Source organism: Aspergillus steynii (assembly GCF_002849105.1).
Source record: "Aspergillus steynii IBT 23096 chromosome Unknown P170scaffold_7, whole genome shotgun sequence".
Lineage (NCBI taxonomy): Eukaryota > Fungi > Ascomycota > Eurotiomycetes > Eurotiales > Aspergillaceae > Aspergillus > Aspergillus steynii.
Window position 1 is genome coordinate 2,568,884 of NW_020194404.1, and position 16,704 is coordinate 2,585,587.

The 16,704-nt window shown below is 48.9% G+C and overlaps 7 protein-coding genes across 7 annotated transcripts; 4 read left to right on the forward strand and 3 right to left on the reverse strand.

Moving 5' to 3' along the window:
* Positions 1 to 1,408: 1,408 nt before the first annotated feature.
* On the forward strand, positions 1,409 to 2,266 carry P170DRAFT_479098 (putative RNA exonuclease; the record flags this gene model as incomplete). Its single annotated transcript, XM_024853628.1, has 1 exon — positions 1,409 to 2,266. The coding sequence occupies one exon, from the start codon at positions 1,409 to 1,411 to the stop codon at positions 2,264 to 2,266; it is 858 nt and encodes a 285-aa protein (XP_024701479.1).
* A 623-nt stretch (positions 2,267 to 2,889) lies between these two features.
* Positions 2,890 to 6,305, reverse strand: P170DRAFT_458304 (uncharacterized protein). Its single transcript, XM_024851782.1, has 3 exons — positions 5,711 to 6,305; positions 4,068 to 5,618; positions 2,890 to 3,990 (listed from the first exon to the last, which is right to left on the reverse strand). Exons 1-3 carry the CDS (start codon positions 6,102 to 6,104, stop codon positions 3,092 to 3,094), a joined length of 2,844 nt encoding a protein of 947 aa, XP_024701480.1. The 5' UTR covers positions 6,105 to 6,305; the 3' UTR covers positions 2,890 to 3,091.
* Positions 6,306 to 7,257: 952 nt separating this feature from the next.
* P170DRAFT_429321 (uncharacterized protein) lies at positions 7,258 to 8,901 on the forward strand (the record flags this gene model as incomplete). The annotated part of the gene is made up of 3 exons (XM_024847884.1): positions 7,258 to 7,710; positions 7,791 to 8,573; positions 8,635 to 8,901. 3 exons carry the CDS (start codon positions 7,258 to 7,260, stop codon positions 8,899 to 8,901), a joined length of 1,503 nt encoding a protein of 500 aa, XP_024701481.1.
* A 459-nt stretch (positions 8,902 to 9,360) lies between these two features.
* Positions 9,361 to 9,782, forward strand: P170DRAFT_262392 (uncharacterized protein). Its single transcript, XM_024843086.1, has 2 exons — positions 9,361 to 9,410; positions 9,470 to 9,782. Exons 1-2 carry the CDS (start codon positions 9,399 to 9,401, stop codon positions 9,749 to 9,751), a joined length of 294 nt encoding a protein of 97 aa, XP_024701482.1. The 5' UTR covers positions 9,361 to 9,398; the 3' UTR covers positions 9,752 to 9,782.
* Positions 9,783 to 11,117: 1,335 nt separating this feature from the next.
* Positions 11,118 to 11,678, reverse strand: P170DRAFT_479102 (uncharacterized protein; the record flags this gene model as incomplete). Its single annotated transcript, XM_024853629.1, has 1 exon — positions 11,118 to 11,678. One exon carries the CDS (start codon positions 11,676 to 11,678, stop codon positions 11,118 to 11,120), a length of 561 nt encoding a protein of 186 aa, XP_024701483.1.
* Positions 11,679 to 13,485: 1,807 nt separating this feature from the next.
* On the reverse strand, positions 13,486 to 15,951 carry P170DRAFT_390718 (acyl-CoA oxidase). The gene is made up of 4 exons (XM_024845915.1): positions 15,563 to 15,951; positions 15,070 to 15,443; positions 14,353 to 15,019; positions 13,486 to 14,301 (listed from the first exon to the last, which is right to left on the reverse strand). The coding sequence occupies exons 1-4, from the start codon at positions 15,926 to 15,928 to the stop codon at positions 13,624 to 13,626; spliced, it is 2,085 nt and encodes a 694-aa protein (XP_024701484.1). The 5' UTR covers positions 15,929 to 15,951; the 3' UTR covers positions 13,486 to 13,623.
* A 64-nt stretch (positions 15,952 to 16,015) lies between these two features.
* On the forward strand, positions 16,016 to 16,504 carry P170DRAFT_262402 (uncharacterized protein). Its single transcript, XM_024843087.1, has one exon. The coding sequence runs from the start codon at positions 16,092 to 16,094 to the stop codon at positions 16,380 to 16,382; it is 291 nt and encodes a 96-aa protein (XP_024701485.1). The 5' UTR covers positions 16,016 to 16,091; the 3' UTR covers positions 16,383 to 16,504.
* The last annotated feature ends 200 nt before the right edge of the window (positions 16,505 to 16,704 follow it).

A 16,704-nucleotide genomic window follows, 5' to 3' on the forward strand; every position in this document is an offset into this window, starting at 1 on the left:
AAGTGTCATGCTTAGAGGAGATCGGAAGGGAAAACAGGTCCATCCAGCGATCGAGGTTAGGCTATGCTCAAGGGAAGACATCTAGGTCTAGCTTAGTGGGCTACAGCCTGTGATGATTAAAATCTTTGTTATTACTGACGCCGAGCAAATAAGTTTACCAAGACCTGGAGGCACAAGAGAAGCGGGAGTTGCTTTTGCGGCAGCGCAGGAAAGAATAGAAATATACACCAAACAAAAGTGTAGATCGCCAAATGAAATTATGAACTCAAGATAGATAATAGCAATATTCTGACAAGAAAGTGCTGATTTGGTCTTGTATTTTTATCCCGAGTCCAGCTTCACGAGACAACCGAAGCTCTGACGACATCATCACCAACCATGACTCACTTCGACCGTATCAACAAACAAAAAATAGATAAGACTATTAGCTGCTCATAATAGGAATATCTGATAGTATATATTGCTTGCTTGTTAAAAAAAATCATCTCGTGAGATCCTTACTCATTGTCACGATATCAACTTAGCCCTAACTCCGGGATCCCAAAACACCAACACCAGCCCGCTTCGATGACTCCCTAACCATGACGAATGCCTACGTCTCTATGACCAAAATATTCTATCAGGATGACACTTTCATCACGATTTTATGACGGAAACATGTCACGGGCATGCAGAATTTTCTCCCCTACAAAAGGGAGGGAATCTTCCCTTTCCCCTCGACTCTGACTTGTTCCTTTCCATATTCTTTGCCATATTCTTCACAAGAAACAAAGAAACACCAACTTTACGGACTATTTCGTCTATTCAGTGCCATATTATTGCACCTTTTACTATTCTACTCAACTCATCTTTGTTTGAGTCCTTGTTCGAGTCAGCCTCGATCTCGATACCTTCCAATATCGCCTTTATCTTTTTTCAAAGGCTTCGACATTCCTCACAGAACCTCAGATTTATTCCGCCAAAGCGGTTCTTGGTACTTGAATCCTCTATCGTGACGGAGATCCCCGTCCCTCGAAACATCATATATAACCCTATATCGCCTCGAATATAGGGATTTACCAACCTCTACGTCGACAGAACCAGACGTCGACAGAAGCACACAGCGTCTTCCATCTCAAGATACAAGATATCTTCTACTTCCAGAAAACGGCAAAATGGTTTCTGTTTGCCGTAACATCGTGATTCCATTCAACGACATGACCAACGGGTCATCGTCCATCGACATAGACATCGTTGCACCACAGCCCAACGGGGCCATCACCATACACGACACACAAGTCGAGTCAAGCTCACCGGAGCAAAACCCTCAGAATTCCTGGGGCAGGAACAAGAACAGGAACAGGAGACGGAATAGGGGGCGGAACGGCCGTCAAAACGCCTTCCCTGCAGGCCTCAGGGACGGCAGTGAATGGACCGATTCTTCTTCCTCCTCTTCTCCAGCCCCCCTGCCCCTTCTACATCACAAATCGACACCGAAATTCGACATCACATCGACACTGGAAAGCCCTGGTCCGGGCCACTCGACAAATCGATCAGACAGAGCTTCGTGGAGAATCTCCGAAGTAAATGCCACTCATGGGCGACCCTCAAGAACACCGGCTATAGGATGGACCCCACACAAAAAGGATATCAGCATGCCCCCCAAGGCGGACCCCAAAAGCGCGCTGCAGTCGCGCTAGACTGCGAGATGGTCCAAACGGAGAACGGGCAAGAGTGCGTGCAACTTTGCGCGGTGGATATGATTACAGGAGAGGCGATCGTTGATGTTGGCGTGTTCCCTCTGGCCCGGGTGACAAACTGGGTTACGAGATATAGCGGCATGAGCTGGAAGAGGCTCAAGGCCATGGAAAAGAAAGGCAAGACCGTGCACGGTTGGCCTTCTGCGAGGGAAAGACTGTTCAAGTACATCAATAGGGACACGGTGCTGGTGGGACACGCCCTCGAAAACGACCTCAAGACTCTCGGCATCGTTCACGATAACATCGTCGACACCTCGATCTTGACAAAGGAGGTGGTGGAGGAGCATATTGGGGTTTGTGGACGAAAGTGGGCCCTCAGAAAGCTAACAGCTGCTTTTGTGGGCATTGCCATCCAGAACTCAAGCTCGGGCCACGACTGCATGGAGGACACCATGGCCACTCGCGAGGTCCTCCTTGTTTGTCTCCTGAAGCCTGACGTCCTGGAGCAGTGGGCGGTTGAGGCGGCTGTTGAAGAGGGCCGGGTTGGAAATGGACCCGCATACGGCGGAGTGGAAGACTTTATGTGAACGTGCACGTTGCATGGTTCTCACTTTGGATTGGTCCTTGGAGTGGGCTTTCTATTTCTATTTCATGTACTGGGTTTTTTTCTTCCCTTGTGGATTTTTCCCAGATTTTTCTGCTGTCAGGAGAGTCTTGGTTGAGAGTACTGTCTGCTTGGGTTGACCTTGCATGAGTCTTAAATTGGTGGATTGTTTTTTTCCCCTTTTAGGGGTTTTTTTTTGGATATATTTTCATTTTCATGTATTCATCTCAGGGACTGGGCTTGGTTGAGATGTTTTTGTATACTAGGCTATTCACTCCAGCTTTAAGGAGTTGTCGGAAGTCAGTCTTACACTTCCGTTGAGATACGTGCTATACACCCACGGCACCTGAATGCAGCATCTTTCTATCTCACTGTGTGAACATAAAGTAGTAATAAAGCTTCTTGTAATCCTTGATTGTAGTAAGTAGACATGGAAGTCTTCTTCTTACCTCATGAGCTTTGGAACGCGCCATATCGAACGTCCCGGGACTCTATTCTCCTCCTATAAATAGCGACTTTCAGGCACGCAAACCTGGATTTGGTTTGCATATTTTGTTGCAAAAGATCATTCACTATTGTTCAAGGGATTGAATTAACCTCTTGCGGCTACAGGTTACGGACGTGTCTACAACTGAATAACAAATCGCAGCAACACAGAAAGAAAAAGATATTCTAGCTCTTAACCCTTCCTATTCAACTGTACCGCAATGTCATAATTCGAAGCAACTCAAATTTGGTAGTCCCTCAACCTCAGTCCTAATAACCAAAAAAAAGGAATAACAAAAAGCCGGTACAAGCCGACAATTTCTCATGCTCGTACCCTAAATTGGATGTCAAACTCAAGATACGGATCTTGGGCATCTGATAAATCCAACCCGGGATTGTTCGCTTGATTGATCACAATATGCCATTTAGCAAATGGCCCAACCATGGCGTATTCGTCGTCATCAGAAGCCGTGTTGACAACGCCATCTACCGTTCCCGGTCCAGTATGATCCTTATCCTGGATCACATAGCGGAAGTTTATCGTGACAGGCTGGTGATCAAACATATGTGTTGTGCCCACTTCATCGACGATAGCCTCTTGACCGGTATGCACTAGGATAAGATCAAGAAACCCAGTGTCGGTCTTTGCGCCATCGATAAAGCAGCGAACATTCGTCAATCGGATATCAACCCTTCCTTCTCCGAAGATTAGCCCGCCCGTTGTTGGGTTGACGGTTTCTGGCGTGATCGCTACTTGGATGGTAGACTTGTTGTTTGTAACGATTTGCATGTCCTGGCGAACATTGGACACTGGAAATGTGACACCCTTGAGTGTCTGGACTGACTGGCCCCAAGACTCGATACGTTGAGCATAGTAGTTATCCAGATCGGAGCGGACGGAGTTCAACATGCCGTACGTGAACTGGGAAAATTCGAACCCCTTCATTGCATTTCCAATGACGTTCGTTTCATCCAGTGTGACGAAAGCATAGGCCTGCTGCATCTTTTCCAACCAGAGCTGGACACTGGTAAGGGAGTTGGTGTACAGCGTCCGCATGAACGCTGTCAGGGTTGGGTGTTCTAGCCCCAGTACATTGTACTCGTCACGGACTATGTCCTTTTTCTGACTATCCAGAGACTCGATAGTTTCTAGATTGTTAATGAGAAGTTGGACATCGGCACTGTAATCCATGACCGCTGAATTGCGGGCTTGTGTAGTTTCTATAATTGATCAACATTAGCATTACATTGCTCTAGGAGAGGACGTGGTGTGGTGGGTAAAGCTTTATCCAACTCACCAACATATCGATCGAAACGATCTTTGACTTCGCGGAGAAGGTCGCCTCCGAGCGCACCGCTAAATTCTGCGAGGAGACTGTTGAGCTGAGATTCCAGCAACACTAGCTTTGCACACCCCGGGTCATCGAACTGAGCGTTTCCGTTGGCCAGGATGGTGTACCCTTCATGTAGGCTTTCGATAGAACCTTCAATCTGGGTGACGGAGTTCAGAAGATAGGCCTTGTTGATGGTGAGCCCGGTGTCTTTGGAGATTTGCGAGAGATGGTCATGGGCCCATTTAGTGCCGTCGTTGATAGTGCCCAGCAGGGACGTGAAATCGTCTTTCATGGAGACAACCTGGGTGATTCCTTTGAGAAGGTCAACGAAGGTGAATTTAAAAGCATCGCTTATCGCGTCTTCCACGTCGGCGATACTTTCTGTCAAGCGTGCCTCGGCTATTCTCATATCCTCCTGAGCGACTGCAATCTTGGAGTCTATCGTAGTTAGATCGTATTTCACGGCCACAATCGAATTTTCAATCTGATCTTTGGAGGCGTCACACATGGCACCCCTTTGATTAATTGCTTTGGCTGTCTGGTCGACTGAGAGATCGTCCTTGAGATACCCCAAATATGTGTCCTCAATTTCTTTCAGGTCGTCAAGGAATCTCGCTGCGTATTCTTGATAAAAGGCAAAAGATCCACGGGGGACTTTGAGATTCTGTGTTCCGAATGTGTCCTGGGGAGCAACGAGCATCTTGATGGTTTTGTCAACCTGGCTGTAGATTGACCGGAGCTGCTGTATGGATGCAGGTTCCTCTGCCTCTGGCCCGGAAACCACCGCCAGAGATTCCTCCGCCTTCCGATATGCCTGTCCTAGATTGGTATCGGATAAATCATCAGGGCAAGAAGGGTCTCCCAGGAACCAAAGCCGTTGCTGAAGCTGCTGGAGGTACTGCAAAGCCTTGGCTTTCTGGTCGTCGTTGTTGAGAAACAGAAGAGCCTTTGCCTTATCAAGAAGCATTCGACATTCCACAGGATGCAGGTAGCATACGGTGGAATCGGTTACTGTCGAGGTCGAGTCTATAAAAAAGGAGTGATGCGAGCCACTGGAGCCACTGTTGCCGCTTTCCCCTTGGCCCTGGGCGCTTGTCCCACCGACTCCATATGTTCCTCCGTCGACATTGATACTTTTAGTCACCTGGGAGAGCACCGAGTCTTCGTTTGTGAGAAGCTGCTGGTAGGCCTTGATCAATTCCCGATTGAAGTCGGCTTTAGGTCCACTGAGGACCTGGCTCGCATCTTGCGTGGTGGATGGCAATGCATAAACATTTTTGACCTCTTCCTGATTCATCGTACTGATCCACGAGCGGACGGAGTCCCGGAAGTCAATTGGCCATTCGCTGCCATCGCTGTTGAGCGCTGTTAACAACGAGTCTGAGGCGGTGATTGCCTGGCTTAGAAGCCGCCCTAAGAGCACAGTGACATTTCCACCGTTGCCTCCGTCACCACCATTGGAAGGGGCTTTATCCTCCGCCGTTGAGATGCCATCCCATCCGTGACCACCGGTAACTATGTCATTGAAAAGAAATGAACTCGTTAGCAACAATTAGACTTAATGCAGGCCTGAAAGCCTAAGGCGAGAAAGGGATAGAGGACTGTACCTTTTATGCCGATCCTGCTCGCGGTATCCAGTGGAAGACTCTCCACATACAGCTCAATTCTCCCACCGGATGCACCCTTCGGGTGATCTAACGAGCCGTCTTTGCCCGTAAATCCCAGTGAGATGCGGCCATCCGATGATTTAGGAACATCGATCTGATGAGTGTACAGCCTGAAGGCAGCTGCAGTGGTATCCGTGCTATCATTTACCGCAGTCGTCTCGTTTTCATTTCCGTTATAATCATTTTCCACGAGAAGATCTTTGGTTAAAGAAAACTTCTCGACGTATAGCGAGACCGGAACCTGCAACCCGGTCTTGGGTGCGAAGGCATCTTCCGACACCGACAGGATAACAGATGGGTCTGCCAGCGGATATTCGATAAGATCGGGATTCATAGTGAAGAAGATTAATGATGAAATCGATGATAAGATGAAAAGCAAAAGAGAATTTCCTGACAGGCGAACCTAGAAATCTTGATTTTCTTCGAGGTCCTGGAGAGGGAGAAATCACTCGACCTGATGGGTTCTTAAATACTACTGATGTTGTTGTATCAGTCAAGGTATTGCCCTCTTAGATTTGTAAACGCTTGAATTGCGACAGAACTATGGTTTAGATTATCTCTAGAGCTAGCCGATCTCTGCCAAAAAGAATTCCAGCAGCAGGATGCAGATGGTGGCTGCAGTGGCAAAATAACAGTTTTTCGTGCTAATGCATCACCCACATCGCATCCCTGCATTACCCCGCCCCAGCTGAGAAACCCCCTGTAGTAAGCCAAATGATAGGTTCTTAGACCGTTGGAAGTTATTCCCTAATGCCAAAATGCGACCCTTCGGGGCGTTGAGATTGCGTTGCAACATCACTAATGTCTTGACCATCTCGAAGCCGGGCTAGACCCTGTCAGAAGAGATCCACATACAGGGCCGAGAATCGACCCGCGTCCACCTCAGCCTAGGAAGAATTTTTATTCAAAAGGCAAAAAGCGTATGAGCGGCAAGAAATCTACGGCGTCTACGGTGGCAAACAGGCGATTATGCGGTGTCTCGTCATTACCCCCGCCCGAGCTGAACAGTCCCCGGGAGATTTAATATAGGAAGCCAAATGTCCATGGGGTGAGTGGAGGACATGCGTAATCTTGTTAATATAAATGTTAATATAAGTGACTTTCAGAGCTGAAGGGGCGTCAACACCGAGCATTAGCGGTGATGAATGCTCATGTTCAAGATGAAGATCCCCCCTCCTAGGTTCTTCGTTGCTGATACCATTGGCTATACGAAGGGCATGCTTCAAATTGCCCTCTTGTCTAGATTGGAATCGAGCATGATCTGGATTTTCAGCTGCTGAAAGTTGATTCTTGGCCCTACGCTACCTGAGATGATATCGTCATTTTCTCTGTACCTTCCTGTGGATATATCCTGGTGAGCTGCTTGGAACTGGTCAGGTATTTATAGGCCCAATCCTCTTCCATTGATGAGACTTCTTCATTGTCAACATCCTTCTCCAAGCCCAATAACTCTGATCCATTTCTTTGAAAAAGACAAACTGCACACAATGTCAACCAAATTCCAATCCAGAGCCGATTTTCATCAGAGTCTTGTCGACTACAACCTAACTACTACTGATGGTTGGGATGTAATTGTCAGTTACTCAGAGGCCAAGTTAAATACCTTGTTGAAAAAGTATTGGTCTCAGAAATTCGAACCGGCTCAGGTCTCTTTCCAACATACCACCGGGACAGATAAGAATTATTTCATATATATGTATGCTCTTACTCTCGAAGCCCCTACCTTATCGTTCAAGTCGATCGCTACTACCCATGGCAACATTGCTGTCTCCGCCCTTTCATGGAAGGTCACGGGCACTATGCATACTGTGGTTTACGTCAACGGCAAAGAGATGGGCTCCGATGATGAGGACGTGGGTAAAGATCAAGATGTGTACTTGGAGGTGGTGACACCGGTGTCTGCCATGGATGGAGAGTCGACAGATACCAGCACTGCAAAGGTTAGTCGTCCATTGTCCCTGTCGTCGACATCGTCATGAGGGTTCTGTGCAGGTCATACTGAAAGGAAAATATCATATAGTCCAGCGATTCAACCTTCCAGTTCAGCGACAATACCGAGTCCAGCTACAAGGTCATCCTCCATTTCCAGAACGCCCAGGACTCAGACTGGTCCGTCACAACGCCTAATTCTAGTGACCCGCTCAACGAAAGTCTCACGGAAATGGTGCAGGCGTTGATGAACAACGAGGAGTTCAAGTCATTCACTTTTACCCTTGGCACTGTCAAGAACACGAAAGATCAGTCTTCGGACTTTTTGCAGCCACGGGAATTCAGATTCAATGCGACCGAAGGCATTCTGAGCATATTCATCCAAGTGAAAGGCGGCAGTGGCAAAGGAACGGCCGAAGCACCGCAGTTCCAGCTGACACACGATAGCGGAATCGCGGCCATTCCCGAGGGCTACGAAGCGAGTATTATTCTCTCTCAGACACTCATCCGCGATGACTATCTCGTGAAACAGATCGCCGAAAGTTTGAAGGATACATTGCGAAGTAGCGGCGGTGTGACTGCCAGCCAAGCGTCCGCTAATCCAACTTTCCACCTGAAGTTCAAATCCGACAAAGTCTGGGAAGGCGAAGCGATGAATCACGGCGGCCCACCTATTGTTGGTGAAGGAGAAATCACTGTAGACTGGGACAAATACCCTTTGATCCTGACCATCTCCGACGATGGAGAGCCGCTGACATCTCATTACAAATGGGTTTGGAACGAAGTACCGGTGACGCTGTCCTACACCACCATGGATCCAATCCATGGGGCTACAAGTGATCATGTGTACGATATCGATGGGACTATTAAGGCCGTGAGTTTATTATCTTTCCGGATTGCCACATTATACAAGGGCTTGAAGCTAATAATTATAGAACTCGACCCCTGTCGCGACTATTTCAGGAGATAAGTTGGAATTCAACATCCAATTCACCTCTGCTAATCAACCAGATGCGTCCTTCTCCAACGTCGGCCCTGCAGACCTGACCGGATCGGTGACATTCCCGGAGTTTGACCTCAAACTGCCTGACCTCGACTTCTTCCAAACGCAGAATGTGCTGGCTCCCGGCGAGGATTTCATCAAAGCAGAAGACACTATGTGTCCTTGCGACTTGTTTGTTCTGGGATCTATGTACAGCTGATAAGTTCTTTTGACGCGGTATTAAGAGAGGCGAAGTAGGACGGGCAGATAGGACTACAGACTTTAGGTTCATTACAATCTTGATTTCACATCCCATAACTTCTACTTATCACCTACCAATCTTCTTCAAGTCTTTACTTGTTTCATCAATTTGATTCATTAAGCACATACGACCACAGGGTGAGGAGAACAGGGCTTCCCGTCCGCTCAGCCGTACTTAAGCCTCACGCCGGCCGGTTAGTAGTTGGGTGGGTGACCACCAGCGAATCCCGGCTGTTGTATGTTTTTATTTTTTCTATTTTTTTTCTACGGCTGGTTTGCATTGCTGTTTTGAATCTGTATGGAAAGAAAGAGAGAGAGAGATGTTTGTTCTGCCTCGGGCCACTTACCGTGTCACGGGGATACAACCAAACTTTCTCTCTCCCCACTTCGTCATTTCCCGCACCTCCATCGCGGTAATGTCATCCTCTTTGAAACAAGAACACAACAATTTCCCTCATGAATACCCCCGTATGTCACTATCCTAATTTCCATTTCACTTTCATATCATCTGGCTAACAAACATCTAGACCGACCAAGTTCCACCAGGCTGGACCAACGAACCTGCTCGCCTGAGAGGGCTTTTCTATCCCGGCTCAGGAGAGAGCCAGATGGCAAGAAGCTACGGGCTGACGGACTTCAACCCACTTCTTTTCAATACTCCGGATACAGGGGAAATGGGCTATATACTTCAGTCGGGCGAGGAGTTCTATTGGGGTGACCTCATGATCGATTATATATTCTTAATCACAAAACCGAAGACGTTAGAGGAATTCTGCATACGCTTACCACGGAGGGAGATAAAGGTTTGAAGACAAAGGAGCTGACACCGGTGGAAATGGACCAAGAGGAAATCGGGGAGGAGGGGCAGCAGGAGGAGATTGAGGAAAGTTTATTCATGCCAATAGGCTGAAGACCTTCGGGCCAAGTCAGAAAATATAGCACAAATATTAAAACAAACAAAGTCCTCTACTGTGCTATTGAATAGTACGGGCGGGATCCTTTCAGCGTATTGCAAATTACAGGACCCACTTTCGGACCATTGCATCCCGGCCCGCAGCGGCCGCTAGCGCGCGCCGACCAACCTTAAATTTAGTTACCCGAGTGGCCCCTCGCGACCTAATCTTTCAGGCGGCGCATGCCTTCGATGCATGCTCTCAATTTCAGCTTTGCTCCATATCCCGGAGGGTTACATTGTGCCCACATGAGGCTGCTTAGCAAATTACCAGTCAGATTCACACAATGCACATAAATCGTCGAGATCCCTCCGAAGCCACTTTTGTAGAACAACAAAAATAGGCACTCATGTTACAACTTGACCGCTGAAACTTTTCCGCAATTCATGCACCAAGAAATGCTAGCACAGGGTAATTTGTATTCTAAGCTGCCCTAATCAGTGTCATTAAGAGTCGTATTGGGATATCGAGAAATCCGATGAAAATAAATGAATCCGGGGGACTCAAAGAGGGCTTGCTTGTGGTCATGACCCCCTTTGCATGAGGTGGTGAACAGATTTTCTCCCTCATATTCTGATGCGCAGCTTCAGGTGACCCATATTTAATGCACTACTTACACATTCTTACGAACAATGGCTTTACTGGAACACGTGCGAGATGATGCAGCAATGACTCACACAGACGCGGTAGTTGCTGGTTTCCATGTAGGCCTGCAGCATATTGAGCGCAACACTGAAGGTGGGGAAGGGTGTATATAACACAAGTCCCCTTAAGTTGTCGCTAACACAGTGCCATAGGTTGGCAGCCCATTGGAACGAAATGTGTAGGTTATCACCACTTGAAGCTTTATCGATTTTATGTCTAACGCATGCAGACCCATACTACTTTCAAGAAGTCTCCCAGTTTGCCCGAAACTATGTTGAGGGGCGGATCCGCTACGTTCGAGAGCAATTCGAAGATTCTAATAGTCCCTATCGTGATAGCGTGCTAACGGAGCTGTCCAAGACTGAAAAGAAGATTCCTCACATGAAATATCCGTTTGAATATTAAGAAAGGCAAGCCTATATTTATAATTCACCAGTTTGCCGTCTCCAGTGGTTGCTTATAGAATAAATACCATACATCTGGAAGATCAAACATAGCGTCATAGAAAGAAGAGCCCACCATCCAGGATGCCATCTTCATCCAGCCAACATTCTCGTCGCAACAACCATCAATCGGCTCATAAGTCTCGTCTTCCTCGGTTAAAAGATCTGAGGTCGGGGGGTTCTCTTCGGGCCACCTGCTTGATGGCACCCAGTTCACCATCCAAGTCGTGATCAGGCGGCTGTGGAGCCTCGTATACAACACTCTTCAACGAAGACTCATCGACTTGGACAAAATAAGAATATCGGGGGTTGCAGGATCCAGCATTGAAGCTCTCCGAGTTTGGGTCCTCTGATTCAATCGCATCTTTTGCCCAAGCCTTGAAGCGGGAGCGAAGATAATGTCTGGAAGCGCCGTCAAGTGTGTCGCGATCTTCAACAAATACCCACTCGAGGGTATCTGCGAGCTCCGGCGCATCAGATGTAGCAGCGCACTCGAGGGCTCTTTGTTGGATAATTTGCTTGAATCGTGCCCACCCCTCGTCGTCGTCGTAGGTGCATCGGTAGATAACCCAGCCCCATTTATTCTGCTTTGCGTCTTGCAATTTTAATGACAGAGATTTTTGTTCAGATGGCCATTTTGAATCATCGGCTCGAGAGGCAGATGAAGTAAAGCCTTTGTACGGAGATCCTTGCATTGGGAGACGGATGCGAGGGTATCGAACTAGAGAAGGGCGAGATAACTGCACCGAGGATATGATTGGAGCGCCGGGGTGTCTGAACACGGGATTTTTGAAGAATGGTTTGGGGAATCGCGCAAGGCGACATGCCCCTGACCACATTGCAGCGTTTCTCTCTGGAGAGCGAGAAGACGAAAGGTCAATGAAAGTTGGGTAGTGTCTTCTGGGTAATGGGGAATAGGGTTCCTTAAGTACTGCGCTCGTTGTGCCAAAACCCTCAGGTCATCATTTCTGGTCATGTGGAGCGATGGAGCCCTGCTTTGGTTCTTGTTTTTGGGTCGATGGATCGGAACCGTGGGTTAGTTGTTTATTAGTGTAATTTAGGTAGTGTTGATATGTCTTATTGATACGTCGGGAGTTTTGTGGTTACAGTTAAGAGAATGAATTTGAGATTGAGTCTCTTGAAATACTAGCGTTCTCTTTCAATACCAGTTTCTCCGTGCAGGATGCATATAAGTAACTGCATGTAAGCCTCATGTTGAGAATGACATTACTAGTAATAGTAAAGTGTTGAAATTTTACCACTGCGCTGAAAAGGGTTAACTCCTAGTCAACAAGGGTAAATTGCGTACTTTGTAGCTCATCTCACTGCAACATAAAGATCCAACATATTGTGTGTGCCAATTTTGTTATGGCTCTCTCTTCGACCCATGATGAAACTTTTTCATGGACTTTTTATCATATCCGCTTTTATGGCTCCTTTACACAGTCTTACCGGGTTCAGCTTGTGCTGTAATGTATATTTGCAGACAATAATGACATGGGTTGATTTTATACTCCAGTAGGGCCAGAGCACGGTGTCAAGAATTGTCTAAACACTGTGATAGACATTACGGAATGATTCAAGTACAAAATATTACCACGGATTTGAGTTTTCTTCTCTTTATACCCCATTATTAACATTGTTCAGTTGTTTTCAATTGACTGGAAGTCACCACAAATTAGCTATCTGAAATTCCAAAATGTATAACTCGTACTCCGGCTCAACTCAATCAGTCTCACATACCGCCACAACAAACATGGAGAATACTTCTGCTATACCAACAGCCATTGTCACTTCTATTTTCTGGTAGATATCATATGTCTCTCTCAAAACTCCCGGGTTTAGTTGGCGTCAATCGACCGCGAGCATGTCCAAGCAAGGAGAGAGTTTCTAGGAATTGCTCCCCCCCCCCCCCCCCCCCCCCCCCAACCTCCAGAATCTGGTGGACCTTGACATTTTCAATAACATTTCGTGTTGAACAAAGCCTTTTTTGTAGATTCAATGTGTAACTGATACATCGCAGTCATTCTCATTCATATAGCATCTTTACTATAGAAGAAGCAGAAGCAAATAGGACATGACTTGCCATTTGACTGACTCTACTCTGTGGCTCGAGCGCGATGAATATACAGTCCTAATAATAATACGTACGCATGATTCATATGAGATTTCCCAAATTTGAAATGGAGATGGAAATAGGTATGCGGGTAGCGGACTCTGTATAGCTTCGAAATTTCCTAAACTGGAAAGAAAGGGTCGGGATGAGGATCTCTACCGTAGCTGCCTAAGAGATTCCTGAATAATAGTCTGTAAAGTTCTAGGGCTCCGGCGATCTAAATTATTCAACTAATTAACATTTTATCCATAAAAGAGGTCTTCGATCGTGATGTGTACATAATATGGCTATCATGGGAAACGGGGAACTGTTTGGCGACTGGAAGCTCAGGTTTTGCGTTTTTAATATTAAACTAAATTTTGATGCAAAGAAAAGTAAGCAAAACTCCTAGTATTATTACCTCTAGGTCGTCTAGTAGTATTTCCGTATAAATCTTCTAAGAGTATATATACGCCATCCAAATCATATAAGTGCAAAAGCAACCCAACCAAAAATCATACATCACAAGAAAGCAAGTCCAATATTTACAGCTTACTCTTCGGCGGGGTGTTCTTCAACACCGCCTCGTTCCACGGATACGGGTCGAACACCAGATCATTGACCGGGTTCTGGCTCGCGCGACGGAACAGATCGGGATAGACCTCGCCGTCGTAGCGACCGAGACTGCTATCGAGCTGCCAGTCGGGGATCTTCCATGCGTCGACGAGACGCACGGCGTGGGGACGGATGTCGTCGAGGAGCTTCATGACGGCGTTGGTCTGCGCCAGGGAGATCTGGCGGGTGGTGACGGCGCTGGAGGAGAAAAATTCGGCGGCCTCGCGCTCGAGCGTGTGCAGGGCGTAGAGGCGGAAGAGCTTGTGCATCAGACCGGTGGTCTCGGGGTCCAGGGCGCTGGTGAGGTGCGGGGAGGTGACGGCTTCGTGGAAGTTTTTGACGACGAGATACTGCGAGTGGGCGGTGGAAAGGCGCCAGAAGTCGACGAGGAGGCTGTTCCACGAGCGCTTCTCGACGTCGCGGTGCTTGAGCGCCTCGAAGGTGAGGTGGGCGGTGCGCCAGGCGAAGGCGGCCACGATGTCGCTGTCGACTTCCAGGACGTCGAATGACGCGCCCTTGTCGCGGCGGTCAAGGTAGGTTTGCAGGATCTGGCAGGTGTCGTTGTTGGCGCCTTTGCCGGCGAGGACGACACGGGCGGATTTCAACAGCTGTTCTCGGTTAATGTCTAGTTCGAATGTAAGGGCTCAGCGATGACTTACGTATCTCGCAACCTGCTGGGTCAACATGTAGTTATCACCCTCCCAGGTCAGGGTGGGAAGGTAGTCCGAGTACCACGGGCCAATGCCGCTGTAGCTGCTGTATCCGTGGCCACCACAAGCGCGACGGCAGACTTCGAGACCCTCTCCGGCCGCGGTACTAGCCAAGGCCTTCAGACCGCAAGAAGTGGCATGGAGATCGGCCAGCAAGTCAGCACCGGCACGAAGCTCCTCCGGGCCAGCGCCTCGGCTGTCCTGTCCGGATTGAGCACCCGCCTTCATACGCTTCTGGTTCTCCTGGTAGAGTCGCATCATGCCGCGACCGGTGAAATGCAGAGCATACATGGACGCCAGCAGAGGCAGCAGACGAACCTGCACCATCTTGTAGTTGAGGACCTGGTTCTCGCCCACGTTGCCCTGGGCATCACGGTCCTGGAACTGTTTCCGGACGGCGCAGTAGCGAGTAGCAATGGTGACACCGCGCGCAAGCACGCCACCAGCCTGGAGCACGATGTTCGAGCGCACCCAGGTCAAAGTGCCGTACACCAGCGTCGGCGAGGCAGGGCGCAGGTACTTGCCCGTCTGCTTGTCAATGCTGGAGAAGCGAGCCAGCATGTTCACATGGGGGATCTTAACATGGTTAAACAAGAGGAAACCATTATCCATCGTACTATTCCAGTCAGCAACATGCCCAACCCGTTTCCCAATCAATCAACTCACTTATATCCAAACTTCGGCCCAATATCTCCAACATAGATGTTCTCCAGTGGCTGATGCGTCTGGAGATCGCGCACCTGGACAACGAACGGATGAGGACCATAGTTCTTCCCACCGATGTACAACTGCGCCATCACAACGGCATGGTTTGCCGTGCGACCCAACGACCCGATCCACCACTTCGACGCCGTCAGCGTCGGCGAATGGATCGTGAACGTCTTATCATCTTGGTTCCACGTAGCCGTAGTCTCCAGACCACGCACATTGGACCCGTGGCCCAGCTCCGTCTGCGCATAGCATCCCAGAATCTGATAATTCTGCGCCCGCTCCAGGAAAAGTTTATGTTGCTCGGGGGTTCCCTGCTCACGAAGGGTGACCTATCACATCGGGACTCGTTAGCGCCACAGCCACAGACCAGACAACCACACCCCCATCCAACACCCGTAAACCAACCCAACCCAAGGTCAGGACCAGGACAAGGGGAAAAGAAACTCACCAAAAACATCGAAGCATGCAGACCATACGGCGTCGGCTCACCCAGCAACTCATTCGCGGCATGCAACTCCTCCATGGACCAATTATTCTTCTCGGCCAACTGCTGCAGCCGCTTCGCCTTGCCCAGGGACTTCTGGATCCGCTCGGTGCGGCCTAGCGTGTGGTTCTGGGACTTGTCGAAGACCGGATCGGCCTGGAGCAGCGCAAGGAGACGGTCTTGTCGGTCGAGCGATTCCTTGGTGTGTAGTAGTTCGGCCAGTCGGTCGACGTCGACTTTGGACTGGGCGCGCTCCTGCGAGAGAAGCTGCGAGCCTTGCGGGTCGGCAGGCTTCAGGGCCTGGACCCAGGCGGGGGGGGGGGATGGCATTTTGCTGGGGTGGTGGATGTGGGGGATTGGATTAAAGAGGTATAGGGGGTGGGAGGGAGGAAAGGTGGAATGGGGAGAGTGGGAGAGGAAGACTTATAGGAGGACGAGGAAGTCCGCGGAAAGGCGAGATTTGGTCAGGCCGAGGGCGACCGCGGGTTGCCCAATGCGGAAAAAGCCTCGGCTCATTCGGTGGCGGTCTGGATGCCTGAATGCCTGGGCCGAGTGCGCGGTCATCTCACCTCAGCGGATGCGACGAATCAGTATGTTTTTGTGGGGTAAACTGGCAGTATTCGGTGGCTATTGCACTCTACTGTGTCTGTCTATACATCGGGAGAAACAGTGCCGAATCATCCCAGTCCTGTCGCTCAGGCACGTCGCTCAGGCATCCGCAGCACCCGAAATCGGCATCGTGCAGCGCCGGCGTCGAGCTCATTGGCCGGCGATTATCAGATAACGATCAGTCCAGGATGCTGCAGTCTTCAGTTGTTCCTCGGTAATTCTATCTTCTAGAGAGGTCCTACGCAGTGTATCGTGTCCGATGTGCTTTTTGCTACTCTGCATTCTCTGGGTGACTGAGCATCACGGTTGTCTCTCGGCCGATACCACCCCACTTCTATTCCGCCTCCGTATACTGAAGACCTGTCCTTTGCGGAGTAGAATGCAGGCATCAGCGGGTTTAGTGGCTTGGAATATCCTAGTATTCCTTCTAAATGATCTGACTTGGAATATTGACTAATCAAATACTGCGTCCTTCCCAAGGATCAGGCGAAGCCCAT

What these genes read in the sequence shown, in the direction of transcription:
- P170DRAFT_458304 (XM_024851782.1), bottom strand. Translation starts at nt 6,104, where the DNA reads ATGAATCCCGATCTTATCGAATATCCGCTGGCAGACCCATCTGTTATC. An exon ending in GAGCAGGATCGGCATAAAAG is followed by an intron (nt 5,619 to 5,710) that starts GTACAGTCCTCT and finishes TCAATGACATAG; the next exon opens with TTACCGGTGGTCACGGATGG. An exon ending in TCGTTTCGATCGATATGTTG is followed by an intron (nt 3,991 to 4,067) that starts GTGAGTTGGATA and finishes GATCAATTATAG; the next exon opens with AAACTACACAAGCCCGCAAT.
- P170DRAFT_390718 (XM_024845915.1), bottom strand. Translation starts at nt 15,928, where the DNA reads ATGCCATCCCCCCCCCCCGCCTGGGTCCAGGCCCTGAAGCCTGCCGAC. An exon ending in GGGCCGAAGTTTGGATATAA is followed by an intron (nt 15,020 to 15,069) that starts GTGAGTTGATTG and finishes TGACTGGAATAG; the next exon opens with TACGATGGATAATGGTTTCC. An exon ending in CCCAGCAGGTTGCGAGATAC is followed by an intron (nt 14,302 to 14,352) that starts GTAAGTCATCGC and finishes AACCGAGAACAG; the next exon opens with CTGTTGAAATCCGCCCGTGT.
- P170DRAFT_262402 (XM_024843087.1), top strand. Translation starts at nt 16,092, where the DNA reads ATGCGGAAAAAGCCTCGGCTCATTCGGTGGCGGTCTGGATGCCTGAAT.